The sequence below is a fragment of the Staurois parvus genome, unplaced genomic scaffold (assembly GCF_062004578.1).
Source record: "Staurois parvus isolate SC_StPar_1 unplaced genomic scaffold, SC_StPar_1.0 ptg000014l, whole genome shotgun sequence".
Classification (NCBI taxonomy): Eukaryota; Metazoa; Chordata; class Amphibia; order Anura; family Ranidae; genus Staurois; species Staurois parvus.
Window position 1 is genome coordinate 14647616 of NW_028317810.1, and position 27578 is coordinate 14675193.

The following is a 27578-nucleotide window of genomic DNA, read 5'->3' on the forward strand; positions in this document are numbered from 1 at the left end:
TCTCAATACTCCATACTCCATTACTAATGCTAGCACCATAAGGATTAAAAATAGTCAATGTTGATTGAGAGACTGAAGTTCCACTTTACATTTCTGTACATTCATTGCTCAGACTTTTCTCTACTGCATTTATAAAGAACAACTAGGTTTTGTAACTCCCCCCAACTTTTTACTTGACAGTTAAGGAGAAGCAACAGGCTGATGAGCCCTTCTTTTAATTTCTCTGTACTTTCCTTGTGTCAGCATGTCCCTTGTTAGCACACAAGCTTTTCAGCATACCTGATTGGTTACGTGTGTTTCTTCTCCTTTATTCCAGTTTGAGCTCTGCTGTGCAAAATTTGAAACGCCAAGTAAAATCTCTCTAAATTCTCACTTTTTATGAAAACATACCTGTATAAATGTGTGTTTTTTTTTAAATCTACTTAGAGTTTGGTTTTAAAAGAAAATGTTAGCCAGAATAGTAGTCATCTGTTATGCAATGTTTGTTGCTTATTCCAAAAAGGAGGTTTATTACCACCTACACAATTTAAATTTTTGACTAGTTTGTCACTGGTCCTTAAAGTATACATTTATGGTTATGAACTAGTTTATATTATATGGCTTTATTTAAAAAAGAAGCAAAAAAAATCAAGTAAAACGTTGTTATTGTTAACTAAATATAATGTGCACATTTGCAAAAAAATATTAGAGCATATCAAAACCGAAAAAAAAAAAACACATTGCACTTTATTAGTCAAGATGTGGCTGCAGCATTCATTTTTATTTTTCAGTCTGAGAAAATTTTTAGCAAGTACAGATAAATACCTGGTGATGTCCTTGTCACTGTCACCTTATCTTTCTTTTGTAATAAAAAAAATCCCCTCAACGGCCATGTAATGGAGATGAACAAAGATAGATGTATTTGAAGTCCAGTCTAGTCAAAAAGCATGGCTGCCCCCATACCAAAGCGTATCCATGCAATGAAAAGGAATATGCTATTCTCAGGATTACTAGGTGGAAGTAATGGAAAATAAATAAAATAACTAATCTGTAGGACAGGAATTGAGGAAATGACTCCCCATATGCAGATATACAGCTCTAAAAACCTTTCCCCAGTATACTAAAAAAAGACCATTCTTGATGGACCACTTGGTCTTTTTCTGTCATCCTCCTGCCATATTTCAATGTTTTTTGTATTTCCTTTCCTGTCTGTGACCCTATTGTAGGCATTTTCTCTTACCTCCTGTCCTTGGGACCAAAACTAAGAGCAAGGTCCACAATGGGGACACTGTCAACAGAAACAGCAATTTAAACCTTTAAAACAGAAGTTGCAATCCTGTCCATCTCTCTCTTTCAAAACCATGTTAACTGAATGTCATACACCTTTTTAATAAACTAGCTACAGGTTAGATACAAATGTAAGATCATAAAACGTTAATGATGGAAAAGCTTTTCATATGTGATGCCTTACTGTGATGCCTGCAATGCTGTCAAATGACAGTTGTTTCCAAAAAATATCTAATGCCTATCTGACAGGATCAGAGAGTGTCTCATTAGCTTTTATACTGCAAGGATACACAGATGATAAGCTCAGTGAACAAAGCTTGGAAAATGTTGTATAACCTTGCCCTCACTTGAGAAAGTAATTAGAGCCTCGGGCTGTCGCTCAGGTAAATGTGGTTATTTTCACACGACTTGTGACAAGTTGACCTGAACCACTCAGTTTAGCGTCAAGGAGAAAATGGCATTAGTCTAAGAGAAACAATTTCTCCTAATCCTCAGTCTGGATAGGCACAATGGGGTTCATTTACTAAAACCAGACTGGGAAAAATCAGGTGCAGCTCTGCATAGAAACCAATCAGATTCCAGTTTTTTTTTTGTCAAAGCTTACAGTAATTGAACAAGCTGAAGTTAGAAGCTGATTGGCTACCATGCACATCTGCACCAGATATTGCATTCTCCAGTCCAGTCCAGTAGTAAATCAACCCCGGTGTTTAGCATTGCATTTCCAAATTTAGACTGACCCCATCTGCATGAAATGGAAGTGCTGTACTAATATTTGTATTAGGTATCGTGTGTGTACTCCAATTTTCTTATCATATTCCAAAAGGATTATCTGATTTGTGTTTAAAGCCCAACTTAAAGTTTTCGTGAACCTTAAATAGTTTCTTTGGATCATGCTGGTCCAAACAAAGTAGTTCCTTCGATAATGCATGCATTGGCTGCAGCACTGTATAAACTGATAAACTGTATGTGGCCTCAGCTACCTATAATATACAACACTGTGTTTTTCTATTTGACTGAGGTATAAAGGCAAGTTGATGATGTTGTCATGATCTCCACCTCAGCCAACCAGAGGAAGCTCCTGTCAAAGACTAAGCAACTCCACTTTGGGATAGAAGATTGGGATAGAAAGTTCACATACTGCTGCAGGAACACAGGGGGAGATTTACTAAAAATTGAGCACTCTGAATCTGGTGCAGCTATGTATGGTAGCCAATCAGCTACTAATTTCAGCTTGTTCAACTAAAGCAGTAGTAAACTGTATCCAGAAAAAAAAAAAAAGAAAAGAAAAAAAATCCCCTGCAAGGTAAAGGCATAATGTGCTAGTATGCATTGCATATTAGCAGATTATGAAGAATTTACCTTAAAATGAAGCCCTCCAGCGGAGTGCTGTCACGGCTCCCTGGGGCTTCCATCTTCACCCTTCAGAGCGCATGCATCAGCTATCGAAAAGGAGCTAACATCTCCTAAACGGTGCAATAAAGCTTACCTGTAGGTAGGATTATTATAGAAGAGTTTACTACCACTTTAAGTTTTGACACTAAAACCTGGAAGCTGATTGGTTTCTATTCAGAGCTGCACCAGATGTTGCACCATGAAGTTTTAGTATACTTTATGTAGCTGATGCCACATACAATTTATACAGCGCACACTGCATGTGTTAGTGAAGGAAATAGCTAATTTGGAGCACCTTGGTCCAAACAAATGATTTAAAGTTCACGAAAACATGGAGTTAGGTTTTGAAGTGTCCTAGAATGTATGTGTGTGTCTGTGCTAGGAACATTATAGACTTCCCATGGGTATGGATGTGCATGGTGAACACATACCCTGTAATTCTCTGCAAGAATTTTGGTGCTGTGAAAATAAAATGTGGGAAACAAATGACTCATTTGTAACACCAATATCTGACATTCATTATTTCACAGTGTTCCTCTAACACCTAAAAGTGGCAATAAATTCAGGTTTTAAAAACTTCAGTAAAGTATGCATTTTTAACTTAAAAAAATACATTCAGTTGCTCTTAACCTCCTCCAAATCTCCAAATTCTTTTTTTTTTTTTGCTGCGGAGATCCAGCTTCCTGTTAGAGGGTGCCTATGTTCATTGTCCATGGTCCCACTGTATAGGTGAACGTAGCCACCCTTTCTTTCTCACTCCCAGGATGGACTATGGACTATGGGATTTGTAGTGTACATAGAGTAGTGCACATGACTGCAAGCAGAGTGCATTGATTCAAACATATGGAATTGAGTGGGGGAAAAAGAGTTTGGGAGCTCATGGAGGACATTACAAGGAGGCATAAAAAAACACAGAAACAATTTCATGATAACAAGATTAGAGGACCTTTAAATAGTGGATATGTATGGATTATTTTGAATAGGGAAAGCTATCATTTTTTTTGGTGCCTCTGTTCTCATTTGGGATAATACATCCTGTTCCTGTTTCAATAGGAACAGAGATAGTAAGAAAATCAATTATATTCACAGATTGTAAAATATTGCTTAGAATATAGAAAGCTTTATTCTAGAATGTCACAATTCTAGATCATAAATACTGCATTCCCCTAATGGGAAATATAAAAAAATGAAAAACAAATGGGGAAGGGAACAGGGGAGGGGTTAAAAAAAATCAGATATCTTTTTTAAGATATAGACACACAGTTATTTACTAAAGCCAGAGAGTGCAAAATCTGGTGCAGATCTGCATAGAAACCAGCTTCCAGGTTTTATTAAGTTATAGGGTGATTGTCTACCATGCACAGTTGCACCCGATGATGAATGAACACGTTTTAGTAAATATACCCCACAGAGTGCTGAATTTGTGTGATTGTGCTACTGAGAAGAGAAAATATTTTAGTACTTGAGTGGCATCACTGTTAGAAGAGATTTTTATGAGAAATACCTAGACTGCCATTGCTGATCTCCTTCAAAAAAAGTAGTTGCTTGACCATTATGCTGATTCACTGGTGAGTTGTTAACTTGACACAAGTGTGCAGATCAGTGAGTGTCCTCACTCTGGCTTTGCTTGGTACATACTTGTCTTTTATTGCAAACTGGAGTCAGGGTATCAACATGAGACACAGGCACCTATCATTTTTAGAATAGGGTTAGAATCTCAGCTTAAAGTGCATCAAGTACACAGACTTTGCACATGAAAGTATTTACAAATACATAACACACAGTAAAGGAGCCTTAAAACAAGCCCTCACTGACCTCAGTAGCTAAAAGAGCCGTGGAGCAATTTATCCTTCAACATTCCAAAGTGGAGTTTCTAAAAAGCATATGGTGTTTGTTTATATTAAAAGCCATAGAAGATAAAGGGAGGTGAGCATATTTTTTAATTTAGTGCCTCTGTTGTGATCTTTGATGATGAATTGCCTCACAGTACCTGCCAATACACAGGTTAGTGAGGACTTGATTTAGAGATATCTTACTGCTTGTCAGAAGAATATGCCTTAATGTTCATAGTCTGGGCACAGGAAATATTTATTTCAGGACAGAGAGTTACCTTTAGTTATAACAATAAAATAATTAGCATAATTAACAGGCTTGGAACAACGGCAACATACCTGTTATGTTCTATGTGAAGGTTCCATTAGAATGTGCCTATAGCTTTGAATTTTTATGTCTATATAGGAATAAATTGAGACATTATCTTTAAATGTATTTTTGAAATGTCAATAAAATATAGCATTACCAACAATTCACTGTGTGTTCATTAGTTTTTAATTAGATACATGAGTAATTGAAATGAGTTTTGTCTTTTATACACAAACTATTGTTTTTGTTAGAACTGCTTGTCCCCCCCATACAATGCAATGGGAATTCAAAACCAATTTAGCAGGGGGAGAACTGCGGTTTAGAAAAAGTTCAGAAGCAAACGTGAAGGATCTCAAAAGTATCTCAAACCGATCTTGCCTACAAGCTGAATGCACCTGAAAGCATATTTGATTTGCATACTAATGGTTAGAATTACTTTCAGCTTTTATATGTTTTAAAAACACTAAAGGTAAAATCTTTATAAAGTTTACTTTGTGTCTGAACTCCCTCCCAAAAAGCTGTAGATCTAGAGACAAGTGAGCTTGGTGTTCTGTGAAAAAGCTTTCAACAAATAGGGTACTCTAAACAAAAATCTGGGTGAACTGGCCAATCTGTGCATCACGTAAGGTTGACCACTTCCAATTTTACATTTCTAAGCAGTATAATCACAGGCACCCTCCTCTCTCCACCCAAAGCAGGAATCTCTGGTTGAAGAAGGAATTACTATACTACAGTTCAATATAAGTCCAGTGGTATCACAGGTTTGGAGGCGATTCTCACCAAATTCCCTGAAGCCTTTAAAATAGGATCTTCAGTAGATCCTGCTAGGTGACAGTGGGTCAGGCAAGAAGAGAGAGGCCAAGTTGTCTTGGAAAAAAGCATGCACCAATGGAAGGATTGCCAGGCCAGAGGATAAAAGAGTCCAAATATATGATTTAGCTTATACTAAAAACCAGCAAATGCATTTCGGTATTCAGAAGAAACCCCTTTCTTTACGGCTACAATCAGGCCCTTTCTTCTGACCCCTAATGAAGAGGGAGTTTCTTCTGACTACAAAATCATGTTAGATTTTTTTTTAGTATAGATGAATACATTTATTTGGACTCTTTTTTATTCTTTGGTCTGGTACTCCTTCTATTGGTGCATACTTTTTTCTGGTGGCCTGCTGGGCTATCTACTGGAGGGCAGCCCTGTAGGTTCTGGGCAGCCTGGCCTGGGCAAGTGGGCTCTCCAAATGTTTTTGTCCTTTCACTGCTTTGTGTGAACTCACATCGAATTCCCAGTGCCCCTCGGATGCATTTTTCTTCACTGAAGTTGTCTTGGAAAGCAGGCTTCCTGTAAGGTGAGGCCACTGCTACTATGCACTTAGTGAACTGTTATGTGATCCATTTGACCATTTTTACCAGTGTAATAAAGCACCATGCTTATTGAATATTCATTCAGCAGTGTGAGTATTGGTGGAATGGATCTCCATTACGTGCTCATTTCTATCCCTCTCATATGAAAACTCAAATTATTTTGCATTAGGGGTAAGCCATGAAGATACTGTAACACCTTTTTGGGCTTTATATCAGTTGTAACATTTGGGAGGAGATGGAGAATCTGATATCTTGCCATTGGGTCTGAGTTATATGAAAAGCCAGCATGTGGTTCAATATTCCTGAATAGACTGAGCTAGCCTTTAAATAATAGCATTATAATATACGACAAAGAAAATAGTGACAGAAATTGACATGGAGAACAGAACTCAAAATCAAATGTTTCATTTGGTTTACCAAAAGATTGCCTTAAAAGTCTTGAATACCCTATTTTTTTAGAATTGTCTTACAATGGTTTTTCCTAAAGTGAATTAGTTAATATATTACTAAAGCAAATACAGTATTTTATAAATAACAGTCTCCTCAGTCAATGTGTTTCGTCTGAGAATATTTGATAATGAAGCACCTGTCTTAGGTATAAACTGCAAAATATGTTCCACTTATGTAACTTTCATCATCGTCATCAGTTTAGAAACACCCCTTTCCAAAAGGTGACTAAATTCCATGATAGTTTAAGCTGATGTGGACAACCAAGTGGGCATTCCATTTAGGGACTTCAAGCAAGATGGTTCGAGAAACAGTTCTGTGTTTTTTGGCATTGTGTCTTATATTTGTGAATGCAGAGAATGCTACTGAATCCATCGAAACAACACTTATTGAGGACACTGAGATTGCCAGGGCCAAATTCATTGTAAGTATGCAATAGTTATACTATTTTATGGGATAAACAGTGCAGTCTGCAAAGTAACTTTTTACTGGTACTGTGTATTCTTTAGCAATATTCAGTGATGATGAGGTTACTGCATTTTTTTATTCAGTCTAGCTGAAAGACTAAGTTAATACTGTGAATTTAGTCAGTAGATAGGAACAGACTTCACTTGAAAAAACGGTGACTATGCAAACACAACTAAAAACAGTAGCATAATCAACAGTGGACCTATGCCTGCATTTCTTTTAGTGCTAGAGACGATAACTTGTTATCCAATACTTATCACAAAGAGTGTTTATTTCTCTTTTTCTTAAAAAAATCTCAAAGGAAACATTAAAATGGGTAAGTGATGCAATTTAACAAATCACAATGTAGGTATGACCATACATAAAAAAAAAAAAGATGTAAAACATGTAACATTTCTAACCTTACACAGGAGATTACAATAAATACAAGATAGGATTCCAGCTATAGGTAAATGTTTAGTGTCTTTAAATCAGAGCTTAATTTACATGAGAACAGTGCATACAGCTAGATTCTACAAAACATTTGTAAAAGCTTATAAAGCAACCTTAGCTCCAGATGGCTCCAGTTAAATTCAGATCTTAATAGGAGTGCTGACTGTCAACTTACCAGCCTTTATATTTAATGGCAGCACTGGTTTTCTTTTCTTAGTCAATTTGTTCTTTATTTTTACCTGGCAACACACTTCCTATCTTAGGGTAACAATGGTCACTCACTCTTATTGTCTCAACAATATAGCGGTAAGGTGTTCTGTAGTACTACCATGCTGATTGATAACATTGAGATTAAAAATTGTACAGTGTACAGGTTAGCACAGAATTTGTGTCTTTCAATTGTGTATTTAACAGAGCAAAAATGGAGAAATAGAGCTCAATGTTAGGGTTTACACATACTTTAAAGGTCTATGTTGATTGACTTATGTTCATACCAGAATTGCTTCTCTCCCCAATGGGTCATTAGGAATGCAAAAGTATCAGAAGCAGGTGGTGCAGCTTAGTAGAGCTTGGGGTCCCCCCCAAATCCATAACAGACCCTTAGCTCTCCTATGGATTTTGAGGGGAACCCCATGACAATTTTTTTAAAAAAATGGCGTGGGGGTCCCCTCTAAATTCATACCTGACCCTTATCCGAGCATGCAGCCTGGCAGGTCAGGAAAGGGGAGGCCGAGCTAGCACTCCTGCCTGAGCCATGCCAGGCCACGTGCCCTCAACGTCAGGGGGGTGCTTTGGGAAAGGGGGGCTTTCCCCCCAAAGCACCTTGCCCCATGTTGATGGGGACAAGGGCCTCTTCCCCACAACCCTGGGCGGTGGTTGTAGGTGTCTGCGGGCGTGGGGCTTATCGGAATATGGATTCCCCCGTTAACAAGAGGATCCCCAGATCCTGGCCCTGCCATGTAAATGAGTACGGGGTACATTGTACCCTTCTCAGTCTTCAAAAAAGTGTAAAAAAATAAATAAAAACACAGATGACATGTCCTTTAGAAAAAAAACAAATAAAAAACACCAATGTCCCCGAAAGTAAGTCCAGTGTCAATCACAATGAACGCTGGTCCAGCATGCCCCAGTCCATGATGTCACCAGGGGGCAAGGTCACCTGGTGATGTCATCGGTCGGTCCCACCATTGGTTTATTTAGTGGTAGGAAACGGCGGAGCTGTCTGGTGGTGGGAGCCAGCGGTGGGTGTGGAGCTTTTATCGTTATTTTTTGTTTGGGTCGGTGGTTGGCATTCATCATGATTGATGCTGTACTTACTTTGTGGGACTTTTTTAAATAAAGGACCTGTCAAAATCTGTCTGTTTCTTTAATTTATGTTTCACTTTTTTTGGTGAAAGAGTAGGGGTACAATGTGCTCCATACTCATTCACATGGGGGGGCAGGATCTGGTTAAAGAGGGCTTCCAGATTCCAATAAGCCCTCCCCTTCTCGCAGACCCTAGAAACCACTGCCTAGGGTTGTGGGGAAGAGTCCGTTGTCCGCATCAACATGTACAAGGTGCTTTGGGGGGGAGCACCCCCCCATGCAGGGCTGGTGCTTCCACTAGGCAAACTAGGCAGCTTCCTAGGTCGCACTGCCACCTAGGGGCCCCTGGTCACAGCACTCTTTTTGTGTGACCTATGGACCTCTTGTATGAACTCTTCATTTCTCTGCAGAGTCCCCCTCTCCTCATACACAGGGAATGATGATGGAATGATGGTATCCTTAGTCTGCACAATTGTCTCACAGCCTGTCCACACACGATATATATATACATACATACATACACACATGTAGCAGTGAAGTGTCGGCATCCCCTAGGATGGGAAATAATGACATTAGCCCAGGACCCCGGAAGGTCAGCAGTCTCTGATCGGATGATCAGTCCATACATCTCTGGTACACACACTGGCACATATGATCAGAATAGGGCGTATCCAGTGCTGGATCTGCCTTCTTCTACATAGATGGAGCCAATCAATAGACAGGGGTGTGCTCTGGCTGCAGGGTTAACCCTATATGAGTAGGATGATCAGGGCACGATGTATATGAGAAGGTAGTGGTGTAGTGCTGGGACGCCACCTGACCTCACTGAGAGCTGCAGCCTGGACTCCGCACCCCAGCAGGAGTCATCAACGGTGGGCCGAGGATGGTGGGTCATGGAGGCGACATGAGGAGGAGGGGGGCAGACAATGGTTGGGGTGAGGAGAGTGGATGCTGATTGATCCTGTGGGACATCGCCACATCATGAATGATCCTTCAGCTGAGGGGAGAGGTGGCAGAGGGGGAAGAAGAAAGGATAAAGGAAGATACCGGGTGTCTGAGGCCAGTGTAGCAGCTGAGCTGCTGTTCCTTCCAGTGTTCTTCTCAGACTCTGTCCCTTACTGCAAGCTGACTCGCGACTGCTGATCACTGTGGAGTTTTGTAACTCTGTAACTTGTTTCTCTGTCTGATTGGTTAATACAGTTCATTTATATTTGGGTAATATATATTTTGTCTTTAATATTGGTGCTGGTGGCATCTTATGGCACTTATTTTTGTAAATTAAAAGAAATTTAGCAGTTTCATGTTTTGTTGATTTAATATTTTCAGCTGGTTTTACATTTATTTATTTTGGGGGTGGGGGGGGTGCAAGTAGCTGGTCTTGCCTAGGGCACACTAGCCCTGCCCCCATGTTGAGGACATGTGGCCTGGTATGGTTTGCTGATTGAGTCATCCGTTGTTAAGGAAGCGATGGCTGGCTGGCTTGCTGGCCCGATCCTTGACAACTAGCTATTCACTGTAAAAACCACTGGAAACCAGCTCTTAGCAATGGTGAGGAGCGTTCTATGCTATTTTTATAAATCGCTGCCAAAAAAGCCAAAAAACAAAAAAGTGTTTTATATTCTTCTCCTAGGAGCTAAAGCTTGAAAAACGCTTCTAGCCTACAATAGTGTGCATGGGCATATAGGATAACGCTATTGGCTTTTTAAAACATTTTTTCAGTTACTTCCTGGATTCCAGGTGTCTTCAGGAGTTGTTTTCTGCATGCCTCAGCTAAGGGTAGATGGATTCCAGGAAGTAATTGCTACATGAATCATCTGCCCTCAAGATGGCCACAGCCAGAAATGCTAGGAGGTGATTTTCAAAGTGATTCTCAGCAAAAGAAAGCATGGAAAGATGGATGGAATAATGAGTTTGCTTTAAATATAACTAAATAATTAAATAGCGTTTTTGGTTTGTGGTGCTCAGATGCAGTATAGTTCCACTTTAAAGTGACAGTCAACACCCTTAATGATAAATGTGTTTAATAACCTGAGTGGTGTTTTAAGCGCTTCCCTGCTGCCCTATTGCAGCAGGGATGCGCAAAAATCATATATATATATATATATATATATATGTATATATATATATATATATATATATATATATATATATTATACACACATACACATGTGTGTATAATATATATATATTATATATATTATAATATATTATATATATATATTATATATATGTGTACACATACACATATATATATTATACACACATGTGATTTCCATTTCTGGGTAGGGGGTGTACTATTTGTAGTTGTAGTTGATGCTTTAAATTAAACCAATTAATTTACACGTACAGTATTGGGATTTTTTTTTAGCAAAGACATGTAGGAGAATACATTTTGGCCTAAATTTATGCCAAAATTTTATTTTTAAATTTTTTTTATTGGATATGTTTTATAGCAAAAAGTCAAAAATATTTTTATTTTCAAAATTGTCAGTCTTTTTTTGTTTATAGTGGCAAAAATAAAAAATGCAGAGGTGATCAAATACCACTGAAAGGAAGCTCTATTGTCAGTTAAAGTAACTCAGTGCCATATGGCAAAACATGGCCATGTCAGGAAGGGGGGTAAATCCCCTGGAGTGCAAGTAGTTAAAAGCTTTAACAAAGCTGCTTGAAGACTGCTGCAATTTTTGCAAATAATTTGTAAACGTCTGCTCCCCACTGCTTTTCTAAAAGCTGAAACCTGTACACCTGAAGAGATATCACACTGGCATAATGTATATTTTGTTATAATTTTATGTACTTTTAATTTTTTTGCAGGCACCAAGTGTTTCGGGATGTGCAATAAAGAGTAAACCAGAACTTTACAACTTCATGCTGAACATTTGGGGACTATAGTATCCTTTTATTTGTTATACTATTTTTACTTGTAGCATTGTGTTAATGAAAAAGGCTAAAGACATAGGTCAGGAGAGAAACCCTGTATGAAAAAAGTTTTCCTTTATACAACAAACTGTATACTTGTATAAAGCAGTATTATTATAATTGTATAAAGCAGTATTAAACCAAGAAGAAATAACTACATATAAAAAAAATAAATAAATATATATATATATATATATATATATACAGTATATATATATATATATATATATATATATATATATATATATTGCAGCTTACTAACTCTCAGATGATGTGGTGGCTGAGAATATAATAATATTGAGAATAGCACCTAACCAATCACATTTAACCACTGACATGACTAAGTGTTTGGCTCTGTACTGCCAACAAGTAAAATGATTATACTGGGCTCAGTTTTTTAAGTTTATGTTTGTGTCATCCAACTGTACCTACAATGTGTTTGCAGGTATCTCTATTGGTTGTGCCCAAATACCAGGATTTACATGATTATGTCTTCTCTGAGCCAGCATCCCAGTCCAGAAAGTAGATGTGACCTTGCGTAATGCTCATACAAAGATCCTTGTCCAACCTTTGGGAGAGGAAAGTAGATGAAGGCATTTTCAGGGGAAGTGTGGTGATCTCTCTGACAGGTAATGAATAGTGTTTAAACACTACTAAACATGTATGCACAGAACATAAATAAATTATGTACGGTGTTAAAGCTGAAGTTCAATACATTTTTGGAATGATACAGTACCAAACATATTATGTAAGTACTCTATAATGGTGTATATCCCATTACCCACAGGTGACACTATGTTAAACATCATCCCTGCAGTGTCTCTTTTACAGCCAACAGATACTGTCCTGAGTGTTTGTTTTCCAGCACTGTGAAGGTTAAAGTGGTTCTTTCATTCTATGCATGAAAGCAAAAAACCTTCAGTGTGCAGCTCCCCTCAGCCTCTCTAATACTTACCTGAGCTCAATTTCAATCCAGCGCTGTGCACGAGAGCAGCGGCTCTCCTGGGTCTCTCCCTCCTCATTGGCTGAGACACAGTAGCAATGTGTCAATCACAGCCAGTAAGGAGGGAACTGAGAGCGGGGCTGAGCCATGTTCTGTGTGTCTTATAGACACACAGAGGCGGCTCAGGAGAAGGATGGGGAGGCTCTGGAGAAGTCCTGGAGACGAGCATAGGAGGAGGAGACAAGGGAGCTAGAGAGCAGGAGGTTGTGGGAGGAACGGAGAGGATGGTTTGGGTGATATTTGGAGACAAGATTGGTGATGTAATTTGGGGCAGAGGTATAAATGGCTTTATATGTTTTTGTTAATGTTTTGAATTTTATTCGTTGGGCAATGGGAAGCCAGTGGAGGGATTGGCAGAGAGTGGTACTTGCAGCATTACCATAATAATAATGACACCACTACATTTTGTGGTAAGCTAAGCTATAATATATTATACTTTTTCTTGGGTTTAGATACACCTTAAAGTGTTACTAAACCCAGGGCCCTGCATTCACTAGATCTGGTCTCTAACAGTACACACAACATGGAAATGCAATTATGTTAGTAAATATAAACTGCTAAATACATTTTTCCATCAGCAGTTAGAGCAGTCTTGTGACTTCTATCTGTGTCCAGCTGAGCACTGGTTAAAGTTTGTAGAAGTTTTCATTCTCCTCTTACTGCCCTATGAGATTGCATAACCACTGACCCTCTGGCTGGACAGTTCTGATTGGCCCTGTGCTGATCACATCCGCTCTCCCAAGAAAAAGGAAAAATTCTCTAGCAGTACACACTAAACTGAGCATGTGCTGAGTGTCCATGAGGGTCTGCTCTTTCAGGACATGAAAGGGCTGTGGAAGAAGGGGAGGATAAGAGAAGACAGGATCAAACACAACACAGAGGATTAACCCATTAAGCTCCACAGTGAGTATAACAGGCATGCTTTACTGCATATATGGACTGATTTTATTGTTGTGGGTGTGGTAACACTTTTACTTCTGAAAACACATATTATTTTTGGACTGCAAATGGTTCTAACAGTCCCTATGATGAAGAAGTGGTCTAGCATACAGAATGTCTATGTAACTCCCCCCCCCCCTCTTTTGCACCTTACTGAAGGTAGTTATAACTTTTATACAATAGATGAATCCCTGGCATTTCTTATTTCCATAGAGACTTGAGTCTGTACTCAGCCTGTTAATGGTGCTGTGCAATAGGAAATGTATGATTTGCAGTGCTAATAGTAAAAAAAAAACCATATCCTGCAGAAATAAATATTCAGGTTGTCAGGCTTTGTGGGGAGTCATCCTCATATTAAAGCGGAGCTCCACCCAACAGGGGGATTTCCGCTTTACGTAGTAGTCCTCCGTTCCCCATGAGGAATTGGCACCTTTAGGGAGGGGGTCAGAACACAGATAAAACATGATAAAGAATATATATATATATACTGTATATATATATATATATATATATATATATATATATATATATAAATAAATGTAATTTAAAACAATGATAATAAAATAAATATAATACAAAAAAAAATAATTAATGAATAAAAAAAAAAAAGAATAAAAACAGGGGTAAAAAAATGGGAAAAAAATGAATAAAAAAAAATGAATAAATGAAGAAAAAAAAAATTGAATTGCCCATTTTTTATTCATTTTTTTTTTATTTATTATATATATATTTTTTTATTATTATAATTTTAGATCTTTATCCTAAACACTAACTAATGATTGTTTTTATATAACTATTTATTATTATTTTTTATTTATTTTATTTTTTCTTTCTCTTGCATGTTTATTACCTTCAATATTATTATCATTGTTTTAAATTACATTTATATATATATATATATATATATTCTTTATCATGTTTTATCTGTGTTCTGATGGTTTGACAATTAGATATTATACTTTGTTGACACCTTGGCCCCTCCTCCCAGCCTGTGACTGCCCAACCCAGAGGGGAGGGTCAATTTTCAGTCCTGGGACATAAATGGGAGCGATCACTCTCAGTCCAGTCAGCTCTGATGAAGAAGGTATAGCCTTCAAAACGCGTCAGCTGAACTGAGTGTCTACCCCCACGATGGGACTCGCGCTGGCTCCTTATCTTTGAAGTCCCTGCGAGGACTTACATGCCTGATTTTATTCGCTGTTTGTGAGTACCTTTTCTTATTAATAAATTTTTGTTTATTGAGGTAATGCGCAAGGTCTGTGCGCTTCTCGTTTTTGTTTCGCTTTGTTTATCTACATGGGCCAGACGGGAAGTGGTTAAGGATCTCAGCATGTGCAAAGTAATTTTACTACAATAAAATATAACATTAACACGCAAATGTGTATTGCTGTTGGTTAAATCTTTTTTAGTCTATGGGACAGGAGAGTGCAGACCATAACTTTTATTACATTTTCCTGTCAAAAAAGACAGTATAGGCATTTTTTGGAGTAGGGAAATGGAGCTTAGCTATTAAGTTAAGGAAAGGCAGGACGAGCAACATTGTGAAATTAAATTATAACTAAAGGCAAAAGGAAAGGCGTTTCCCTGTGTTCCGTTGGGGAAATTCACCCTCTCTATTTGTCCTGTTGACTGTTATCAAAAAGTGAAAGAAAATCCCAGCTTCTGCTGTTAGAGAATTCTGTATATAGCCCTACAGAACAGCCAGTGCACAGTCCACATGTGCCTTTCCATTCCACTGCAAACACTGAAAACTTTTATTCAGAAAAAAGACAGCGTATACCATAGATGCAGCTACAAACATAAACATTGCCATCTACTGGTTGAAGAATATATCTCTACTGAATACTGATGCAGTTGCATAAAATGCATGAACACTGTATTCCAACAATTTCAAGTTGTCACCAGAACAGAAATAGGAGAAATCTTCCAATGGGGACACTAGTTTTGGTGATTCTGATGACAACCAGTGAGTCTCTTACAATGGAGGGATTTTTGCAATGGGACACAGAGAACATAAAAAAAAAAAAGAAAAAAAACACCATACTGAAAGCTATGTATACATTCACGTCTCATCCAATCTGATATCCATGCAGGTTTGGGTGAGTGTCATCAAACTCATTCTGTTTGCATTCAGGGACATGCACCTGCACGGATTTTGAATTGGGACCCACAGCTGTGTATATACAGATGTTGTGTCTCAATAGACATGGCTGGGTGGATGCACAGAACACCAGTGCATCCCGCGCAGGCAAAGATGGCCCATTGCATGGATAAACGCATAGGTACAACCATGTAGGTGAGGCCTTAAAATGAATGTCAAGGGTAGATCACACAGTGATGTCCTCCCCTGTGTCCTTCTTCACTTTTATTGCCCAATCACAGGCTATAGGGTAGATTTGATTTCTCATCATTAATATCATTTGCTCGAAGGTCACAGAGTGGGTGAGATCTACCCATGCTGCCTGGCAGGAGTGGATGGGTCAATAGACCGGCTCAACAAAATTACATATGCAGGGAAGACAGTAAACAGCTATTTGCTTGCAATGCAGCTTTAATAAAAGGTAAAAATGGGCAAGTAGGAATATAGTTTTCTAGCAATGATAGTTGGTACCCTTCTGTCTATTTAATGGTAGAATGAACAAATTTTATTGTGTATATGCTATGTCATAAAACATTTTTAAAGGATATGACTTGGAGAGCAATAATCAATGCAGCCAGTCAGCCACTAAACTCTTGATTCATGTGCATTGCTGTCACCTTTGTATACTCTAGTAAATAAACCCTGTTTCTTTGGGAAGCAAAAAAGTTTGTATTGTCATCCACAGTATTGTTATCTTGGCTGCTACAATTCTTAATGTAACAAGGACCAAAATTATACAAGCAACAAGATTACAAAATTAAATGTGTTTTGCTTAACGCTTGTTCTCCAGCCACAACCTTGAGTATGATCCCAATGATGACATTGAACCTCAAATCATTTTCTACAATTACAAAAATGAAGTTCTCAAGGTTAGTATTATTTCTCATACATTATCTTCTTCTACATCGAATCAGCACTGCTTAGATGAATATAACCATTGATAAAATAAACTGTTTGTTGGAAAAAAAAATAATGTAACTGGATCAAAGTGACCATTGGGACAGGACATGAGCAGAATAATCAGCAGTAAAATAGGTTTTTAGTACAGTGGGCAAGGATTAGCACCTGTTTCAGGTTTATATCGCTGTTTGTATCCCTATTGTGGAGCTCTCCCTAACTTCCTGCATGTTGGACCACACTTTTACTAAGGATTATCTTCCTAACAGTGATACTGATTACATTACAAACCTTATAACAGGGGCGGACTGACCATTTGGAAACTGCCCGAGGGCCTGGGGTCAGTAGGGGGCCCCATGAGATGCCCCTGGTACCTTTTTCATAGGCGTTTTTGAGTTTGGGCAAGGACACAGGGGCCCCATGATCCCCTATTGCCCGGGGGCCCCATCAGTCATCAGTCCGCCCCTGCCTTATACATGTTCCAGCTCTTGCTAAAAAACCCCCAAAAAACCTCATTCTACTCCTCTTACACATTTGTTTGTTTTTTTTAAACTCCTGCTTACCTGATGCTGGGTTGTCCTCATTTCAAATACTCACCCATCCAGTGTTGCCCTGCTGCACTCTGCTCCTCTGCCACACACAGCTTCGGTGCTTCACCTCCATTGAAGAGAACGTCCACTATAAAGGACCCATTTACACATTGCCATTCTCATGCATTGCATTGACACACATGCATTGTGTCACGTTATTGCAAGTTATATTAAGATAGCCCATACATTTTAAATGCACAACACCAAAGATGCAAATGCCTCTTTTGTCCAGCAAAGCACACCACAATGCATGGAAATACATTACCATGCATTGTAGTGCACTGCAATGTACATACATCTGAGCTGTGTTACCTTAGTGCTCTGATATGCCATTTAAAATGAATAGTACTGCAGCATGCTAATCAATGGAACATGCTGCGTTGCAGTAATGCATCGCATCACAAAAGTGTGATTCATCCAAAAATATCTCTGTTTTCAAAATCACAAAAGCTCAAATTTCCAGAAAAACTGCAATTTGTAAATATGTTCCATTGTATGCCTTTGCACCTCTTTCACACTGCCTAGCCAGGCTTGTGACATGTCTTTATCTGGTTTAGCTTTGTGTGTTACCTCTTACCTCCAGTCTGTGCATTGGCCAGTGAATCAGCAATATCTCCTCTGTTAAATGAGCAGGCAAGGTGGCACAGGCAGCTGTATGTCTACCACTTAAATAATGTCTTTTTTATACTTTTCAGATTGTTGATGCAAAGTCAGTAAAAGTGTATTTTGTGCAGCTTCCTATGCACAATAAAATATTTTGTAACTACGTGTGCAATTATACACAATTATTACCACTTAGCAACTGTATCAAAATGGACAGGGCTGTATTGCTGTTGACCACACCTTTTTCTTCAGTACAAATACAAATACAATCAACCCATATTGGCATATTTGCTTATTCCCCCATTGTCATTTTGTTGGGAATATACTATGAGATTTTTTTCGTTCAATCAGTGGGTTGAAATGAAAAAAATAAATTCACAAATTCCTGCATCCACATAAGCAATGTGGATGCAGGGATCTCTCTCGCTGTCTTGTATTGTATTCTGACAATGATCAGCTTCTGTTGAACAGACAGGACTATACACAGACCAAAATTTCAACAATGAAAGGTATGCAGCGCTAAATATAATAAAAGAGGATAATATAAAAAACATCCGTATAACCAGAGTCACTGTAAATTGATTAATCGATGTAAACCGTCAATCGAACATAAATAATTTCAAATGTGATATGACTGGTAAAGGTGAAAGAAAGACAATATCACAGTGGTAATTGGTATATTCCAAATCCAGTTAGGCTTGTGGAAGAATCCACTAAATGAGTGCGCTTACCACAAAGACATACAAACTGAGCGTTGTATGTATATCGGCGGACATCAGGGCCTGGTCAGCAAACAGGACTGCATCCGGTCATCATGTAAGACACCCGGGAATGATGGTTAACACTCACGAGGGTCACCTCAGGTTTTGCTGGCAGGTCCAACGGAGTCTGTATGTCTTTGTGGTAAGCACACTAATTTACTGGATTCTTCCACAAGCCTAACCGGATTTGGAATATACCAATTACCACTGTGATATTGTCTTTCACCTTTACCAGTCATATCACATTTGGGATTATTTATGTTCGATTGACGGTTTACATCGATTAATCAATTTACAGTGACTCTGGTTATACGGATGTTTTTTATATTATCCTCTTTTATTATATTTAGCGCTGCATACCTTTCATTGTTGTCATTTTTTTAGGTGTTGAGGATTGCCTTGTGTGCTAGCTGCTCGTCTGAGATTGCGCTCACTCACCCTATCTTGTTTGATGTTTTTTACCGACCAAAATTTGTCCAGTTCCTGCTGACTGAAAATTCAATATGTGTATACCAAGCTTAAGCCAGTATACACGGACCTCTAAAACAGAAAAAATGTCCTGTGTAAAAAAAAAAGGTGGCCTTAGCAGAATGGTGTAGCCTTCGGTGCCTACAAGAACCAATCCAGTTCAACCATGAAAATGGATTGAAGCTCAACTGGAGCCTCTGTTATTTTACTGGAATGCAGCCAGGCTACATATATAGTAATACTGTACATTTGCTCTTTCTTCAGTCTATTTTTACATATTAAAGCAGAGTTCCAGCTGGAAAAAAAAAAAAGTCAGCAGCTACAAAAACTGTAGCTGCGGACTTTTAAAATACAACCACTTACCTGTCCCTTGGTCCAACAGTGTCCTCACCACCGCTGGTTTGACTGACCGTCTTCTCTCCCTGGCGCCGACATCTTTAGTGTGGGCACCCGGCTGTGACAGCTTGCGGCTTCACAGCTGGGTGCCCACTGCACATGTGCAAGAAGAGCTGCACTATGTGAATGGCCCTGTAGTCTTCTGGGACCTGTCACGTATGCCAGAAGACTACGGAGAGGAAGGACAACTTCTGCTTCCGATTGCCTAGGCGGTTGCAGCGGAAGCGGGTACCTGTCAAATTCGGGAACCCGTTCACCCCCCCCACTCCCCAAAGGTGTCAAGCCTTAATGGGGAGCGAGGGACAAAGCATTAAAGCGGAACTTCTTCTTTTGGGTGGAACTCTGCTTTAAGTGCTACAGCAAGGGTTAGCATGCTGAAGAGTTAAATCATGGCTCTTACACACAAGTTGGGTCCAGGGTTTCCAGTGGTCCAGCACTCCAGCACAGGGAGCTAGACAGCTGTTGATTGGCACATTGGGAACTGGACAGCATTGGATCGCTGGAGAAGCAGGACACTTGTATGTGAGAGCAAAAGTCTGATTCTCCGGTTTGCTGCTACAACAGGGTATTATAACCTAGACGTAGGAGTATATTTATTACTGTATATACAACCGAAATTGTGCCAACTCACTCACAGTGCTTATGGTTGTTTGTAATTAAAAAAATGTATATAAATGCTGCTGTATTATCATACCTATGTATAAAAAACACATTTTTATTAAATGTAATTGCATTTACAAAATAACTTCCTAACACAAAGCAAGATAATTTTCATCACTGTGCAGACTTAGACTGAGTATCCTGTCAACTGCTGAATGGCATCTTGATGCGTTTCATCATAAGATGACTTTTTCAATAGTTTGAGTCTTTTGATTTTTTTGTATATACAGCCTGACTGTATTATAGTAATATATGTGTTTTGGGATGTGTCCCTATGCTTCAAGAATGCTAAAGAAAGACTATAAAAAACAGCCTCTACAAAAATCATAACCAAAGCACTTTCTCAATGTATGTGTTGACTGAAAAATACTTTTTAATATTTTCTAGGTGACCAAAATAAGAAATAAAACAACTGATGAACTAAGTGCAATACTGGACGAAGCAGGATTTTACAAGAGATCCCAAAAAGGTGAAGAGGTCCCAAAAGAGTTTCAGCATTATCCCCTGAAAGCACCAAGGGATGAGCTGTGATGCACTGACCATGTTATCTAGGAAGCAGCTGTTATCTGCTCTGTGATGATAAACTTAACACTACTATACATGACAAATGGGACTTGTTCAAACATTTTGTAATAAATTATTTGAAATCAACCTGATTTTGCATTTAATTATTTTGTTTACTAATATATTTTATTGAGTTTTCAGGTGTAAGCAGTCAGTATACATCACTGATCTTTGTTCTAATATACAGTTCTTGGTAAAACATGTACACAGCACACAAACAGTAAGCATGGGCGGTTTTGAAAGGTATGCGCTCCCACTTCGGCTCCAACTGCCAGAAGTTCTCCCCCCCCCCCCACAGTCTTCTGAGACATGTGACGGGTCTGATGCAGCATTGCATTTTGACAGCAGCACCCGCAGTGATCAGAATACACTGATCAGGGACTTCAGTTGCTGATCAAGAAAGGTTTTCCAGCATAAGAGAGCTGAAGATCAGCCCAATATCCAGGCTGGTCTGTAAGAAGTCCATAATACCATAATATAGGGGACCTGAGGACTGATACAATAGTAAGAAGCAGACATTACTGGACACACTGTTGTAAATTATATTAGTCCACCATTGTTCTGGAATATATATATGAGCTTAGAAAAACAGCATATGCTGCTTAGTCTTTTGCTCTCAAGAGCAATAACTGGAGCAGAGATGAGCATCTGAGAGATAGAGGGACTGATAATAGAGTTTAAAGTAGATGTAGGAACAAAGGCCTGTGTGGTCAACAGGGAATCAGTGCAACTGTTTCTGTTATTTTTAACAGTAGTCATGTAGCACTAACCTCTTAAGGGTTGCTTAGTAATTTTTGGGTTCCCTGTCAATCTGGACCTCTTTCTGAAAGCCCAGCCACTGTTGCCACCACAACACTCTTATGACCTGAATAAGTCACCACTGTAAAAAGGGACTCAAACACAAGTTAGTTAAATCAATATGATGTTTATATTGAGTTTGAACTTAGCTTGATCAAAAAAGCACAAAATTATTATTATTATTATTATTATACAGTGTTTATAAAGCTTCAATAGTTCGCTCAGCGCTGTACATTACAAAAAGGGGCAGAACATGCGACAGTACAATAACAATACAATGCGAGACACGAGGGGTTCGAGGGCCCTGCTCTTTCGAGCTTACAATCTAGGAGGGAAGGGATAGTGGTACAGGAGGAGATAGCTATGAGGGATGGAGTGGTAGGAAGAGTGGAGGAGGTCGGCAAATTAGCAGGGGGCGGGGTAGGCTTCCCTGAAGAGGTGGGTTTTAAGGGTGCGCCTAAAGGAGAGGGGAGTAGGTGATAGTCTGATGGGTTGGGGCAGGGAGTTCCAGAGGATGGGTGACACCCTGGAGAAATCCTGGAGGCGGGCATGGGAGGAGGAGACCAGGGAACTAGAGAGAAGGAGGTCTTGTGAGGAGCGGAGTGTGCGTGTTGGGTGGTACTTGGATATTAGGTCGGTGGTGTAATTTGGGGCAGTATGGTGGACAGCTTTGTACGTCAGTGTTAGGATTTTGAATTTGATCCGTTGCGCAATCGGAAACGGAGCAGTTGGTAAGGTGAATGAGTCTGGCTGCCGTATTCAGGATCGACTGAAGAAGGGATAGCCTGTGGGGGGGCAGGCCAGTGAGGAGGGAGTTGCAGTAATCGAGTCGTGATATGATGAGGGAGTGGATGAGCTGTTTAGTGGTTTCTGGGGTTAGGAACGTGCAGATTTTGGCGATGTTGCGGAGGTGGAGTCTGCATGAGTTTGTTAATGATTGGACTTGGGGCTGGAAGGATAGGTTGGAGTTCAGAATGACACCAAGTACTCTGGCCTGCTGGGTGGGTCTGATAGTGGTATTGTTGAACGTGATGGAGAAGTCAATGGGCAGTGGTGTGCGGGCTGGGGGGAAGACTAGGAGCTCGGTTTGGAGAGGTTCAGTTTAAGGAAGTGGAGCGACATCCAGTCTGATATGTCGTACAGTAGGTTTGTGATTTGGGCAGAGACTGAGGGGGTGAGGTGGGGGGTTGAGAGATAGATTTGTGTGTCGTCGGCATAGAGGTGGTAGTTGAAGCCGTGAGAGTGTATGAGTTGGCCAAGGGAGGAGGTGTAGATGGAGAAGAGAAAGGGCCCAAGGACGGAGCCTTGAGGGACCCCGGCAGAGAGGGAGAGTGAGGGGGAGGTGGTAGCATTATAGGTAACGCTGAAAGAGCGTTGTGATAGGTTGGATGAGAGCCAGGAGATAGTGGAATCTCGGAGGCTGAGGGAGTGTAGTTTTTTGAGGAGGAGGGGGTGGTTGACTGTGTCGAAGGCCGCGGAGAGGTCAAGGAGTAGGAGCACTGAATAGTGGCCATTAGCTTTGGCATTTAGAAGGTCGTTGGAGAGTTTGAGTAAGGCGGTTTTGGTGGAGTGTAGGGGACGGAAGCCGGACTGTAGGGGATGAAGGAGGTTGTTGTCGTTGAGGTGAGAGCTTAGGCGAGTGTAGACTAAGCGCTCGAGGAGTTTGGATGTAGATGGGAGCAGGGAGATGGGTCTGAGGTTGTTCGGGTCATTGGGGTCCAGGGAGGGCTTTTTAAGTATGGGGGTGATGTGTGCATGCTTCAGAGGGGAGGGGAATGCACCGGAAGAGAGGGAGAGATTAAAATAGCATTAACATATGCAGCAATATAATCCCTCTTGTGAACTGTAAGTAAAAGTAACAGCATCCACAATAAAATATCAGTAACTGTTAGCTGTCGGGTCTGCTTTCAGAAATATTATTTATTATTTATTTATTTATTCTCTGCCTCCAACTGAGGTGACTGTTGAATTCCCAGCGAGCAAGAACAACTATCAATAAACAGGTAAGCTAACTGTGGGTCCTCAGAACCTGATGGCAAAGATTAAATTTGAAAATGGAGAGAGCTCTCGTCTATAATCAACCAATGTCCCTTTAAGAACAATATGAGTCTTCTGCGTGCTAGTTGGGGCCCAGTTGGTGTGAAGATGATCTAAGGTGTAGATGATAGTTAATAAGTACTTCTCCTCTTGATAGTGGTGAACTGATGTAGGGTTTTCTTTAAGGCACTAAACAAGGACAGATTTAAAGTGGTAAAGTGTAACAGTTGACATAAGTGTCTGTAAGCAAGAACAACTCTCTCTCTGGGTGACAAGGGCCACAGGCAACAGTAGTAGAAATCCTGTTCAGTTGGGAAGGATAAATTGATGTTTCAGTTGGCACTGCTGTATTCTGGCCTGCAGCTGTGTGTCCTGCGGTCAGTTTGAATGATGAGACTGTAATGCAAATGTGTTCCAACAATGACAGCTGGGAGAACTAGGCCGCAAACTGGGGTAACTATGTGCAATATTTGCAACTATGTGCAGGTAGATAGCTGATGTGATGAAATTGTCAATGTTCTCTCAGTTAGTGGGTGTATGGGACTCTCTCACCCTGTTAATGGTGTCGGAGGTCCGTCTTTCCCAGCAGATGTGGGGCTCCCTTAGACTCTCCGGTCCTGGTTAGTCTAGTTTCCTGCTTACATATTCCCTCACTGGCCAGCGTGGCAAGACTGATAATCAGCAGAATCTTTCCGCTTCTTTCCTCCCTCTCTGACTCTGTCTCCTGGTCCAGCACTCCAGCCGTGAGCACACTTCTGCCTCTCTCTATCTCTCCCCTCTCACTTCCTGATCAGGCTCCCGGGCTTTGAGTTATATATGCTCCCACCCACATGCCAGCTCCTCTGGGAAATGCAGTTCCCAGGTGCACTGTTCTATTGTAAAGTCCTGCAATTCAGCATACAAGTTCCATGTGGCTATTCTTCAACATGTGGCTGCTACTGTTTTGCAGAACACTGTCATCTTGTGTTGACTTCAACATTCTGCATTAGACATTTAGAGCAGGGTGTTACAGTCATACGAATGTGAATATGGTGAGGACTGGAGAGAAAGCATGCAGCTGAGGAAATCTCTCCTAATCTGTCAGAGCATCAGCGTCCAGGAATTGCTGGCATAGACCCCTTGTGAAAAACTCTCCAGCTCGCAATTGTAAAGAGGTGCCAACAGATCTAACTTTGAATTCCTGTGTAGAGACAGAATCCACTTGAAGAAGTTTAAATGTAGAAACACTTGTTGCCAAACTGGGATACGGAATTTGGAGTCCTTCTAGAAGTTCTGAATTCCTGACATATAAATTGCTGAAATTTTGAAGAGATTCCTCTCTGCTCTGGTCATTATCAACTTTACCTCCCTCAGTAGACTAATACTGCTGGTTCCAACTTCCCTCTTGATGTAGTACACTACTGTCATGTCGTCCAGCCTTATCAAGACTGGGAATCTACTGTCAAGTTACGGAAGGCACGAAGAGCAAAAGGCTGGCTGGAAATCAAAATGATTCATTGACTTTGACTATTGACTTTTTGACTATTGACTTGGGCCACTATTTGGCAACTGAGATTTCCTACTACATCCACCACCAAAGGGTTCCTATCATTGTCTGTGAGATATGAATAGTTTAGTGCATGCTCACTGTTGGAGAAAAACCTTTCTGGAAAAGGTTCCTCTTCCACTGAGCTCACTCTAATATAGGGACAGGAGAGGCCATGGTTTCAGTCATCATCACACATTCAAATGCTGGCAAGTGGAGAGGAAATCCAGTACAACCCAGTATCTTACCACTGGTATGTGCTCTAGTGGCAGAAATACCATATTCTGAACCACATTGAATTGGATACACAGGGACTTATCTAGGTGTCAGACAACCTTTTCTTGACCTGTCAGCTGTACACCTGTAGCATTCATGTAAGTTGCTTAATGTCTTGAACCACGAAGAATGGAGGTACTTCTGAAAAGAGACAGCTATGGGAAGGTGGAAACAGGCAACCCTTTGAGCAAAAATAGTATCTTTCCTAAAACCTCTCAGCTGCCAGGGTTGGAATTACCATTCTTTGGTAAAGTAAGATTTGACATCAAGTTAGGAGATCTAGTCTGTTGTCACAGGGGCAAGGAGTTCTTTGCAGCACAATCAAAGTCATGAAGAATTAATGATCTCCCAAACATAGCCTGAAAAATGTGTCCAAATGTTTGTGAACAAGGCTGTACATTTATGCTGAGGAGCAGCTAAGCACGCATAAAACATGTATGGGAGGCATAAGCTGCAGAAGACCAGAAAATATTCTGGCTTCCTGAAGCAGAGTTCTTTGCTGACTTCTTGGATGAGGATTCACTTGCTTTCCAGTTCTTCTTGGAGTCCCAGCCAGTACTACAGGAGCAAAATTCTATGCAGTGAGAGTGGACACTACACAGGATGTTTATTCTGAGCCTGGAACCAGAATAACCACAATCTCAGATCTTTGCTGTCAGTTGAAGTTTCCCGTTTTAAGATCAATACAGCAATTAAGTATATCCTTTAATGGTAAAGGTTTATGTCTGGCTATTCTAGTAAGGGCACCATCAACCAACTGTGTACAGTGAACACCTTCTTCCTTAAAAGTGCATAATTTTGACATCCAGCTGCTAAAAGATGCCTCTGGCTCAAGCCTGAAGCCATTCTTCTAAAATGGGTTTTTAATTCAGCCACCATAGGGAAATTGCACAGTCTTTTGGAGGTGCTTGAAATAATTCTGCTGCTTTGTAGTGAACTTGCAGGATCTTCCATTTTAAGGCACCTTATCAGCTTTACAAAGGGAGATACAAGCTTAAAATCAACCTGCATATAGGTCAGCCTCATCCCCTTCTTATTCTTTGGAAGCATCTGAAGATGGTTGATTGGCCTAAGAAGGCCCTGAGACTGGTTGACTGGTTCCAGAAGGTGGAAACAATTCCTTTTGATTATCTTGACCACATGCTTAATTAATGTGACATCTTTTTGGATGTCATCATCTTTATTCCTGGCTGCTTGAGCAAAGCACGATTCATACAAATTTTTGTTTTTCAAGCACAGGCTCAATTTAGGGTATGCATAATGCATTTAACTCTTGAAGGGCCAACTGGCAAAGAGCCTATTAGTGAGCTTCCTATACGCCTGAAAGAAAATGCTTACCTTCTTGGCAAAGGCTGGCCACAAGGATGAGGTGGCAAACTAATGGCTCAGGACAGTAAGCAATGTTTTTGCAGCAAATCGGCAGTAAGAAATACCAGGAGGTAGAGTACATCTTTAGGAGGCCCACAGAAGGACTGCCAATCCATACACAAATATCAGTAAGGAAGGCACTGGCTGCCCTCAGCTACTAACCTGCACCACAGCAGTCATAACATCTAGGGATTAGACTGTCGGTTGCACAAGACTTGTTGCAGTAAAAAACTTATCCCTGTCAGACAGGGATACAAAGCAAGTGAAGAGGAGAATTCCACATTGTTAATAAAAATATACCATGTACTCAAGCCATCAAGTATTTTAAAGTTACTAAAATGTACCTTGCTACTTCAAACTACAGCTGCCGAAGTTTCGGCAAAATTGAAAATCCATCCAAGTTTTATCCCTTGTTGAGCCCCAATGAAGGGAAATGGTGTTGTCCCCGAAAAGCGTTAGTGGAATTAAAATTATTATTTTTTACTAACAGTTAAAACTATCTTGGACTCTTTCTTCCAGTTTTATTGTGGTGCTCCTTTCTGTATATGTATGGTTTGAGCTACTGTCAAGTATCCAAAAAGAGGGAAGCCTTACTGTTTGTGAACTGCCTCACCATGGCTTCTGAGTTTTTTTTTAAGTTTTCCTTCATCTGACTACACGTGCAAGTCAAATTCCCAGCGCCTTTTTGAGTATGTTGCTATGAAGGAATCTGTCTTTTTTCTGCTTATTTAATTGAAGGTTTACTGGCCTAGGACTTAGGAGGCAGTGCTTAGACAGCAGAAACCCACCGGAGGATCCTCCAATCTTTTGGCTGGTCCATGGCA

General features: G+C 40.0%; 1 protein-coding gene across 1 annotated transcript; it reads left to right on the forward strand.

Annotated features, from left to right (window-relative positions):
* The first annotated feature begins 6744 nt into the window (after positions 1–6744).
* Positions 6745–20837, forward strand: LOC149473550 (selenoprotein M-like). Its single transcript, XM_089677809.1, has 4 exons — positions 6745–7029; positions 11625–11701; positions 16602–16680; positions 20574–20837. The coding sequence occupies exons 1-4, from the start codon at positions 6859–6861 to the stop codon at positions 20715–20717; spliced, it is 471 nt and encodes a 156-aa protein (XP_089533935.1). The 5' UTR covers positions 6745–6858; the 3' UTR covers positions 20718–20837.
* The last annotated feature ends 6741 nt before the right edge of the window (positions 20838–27578 follow it).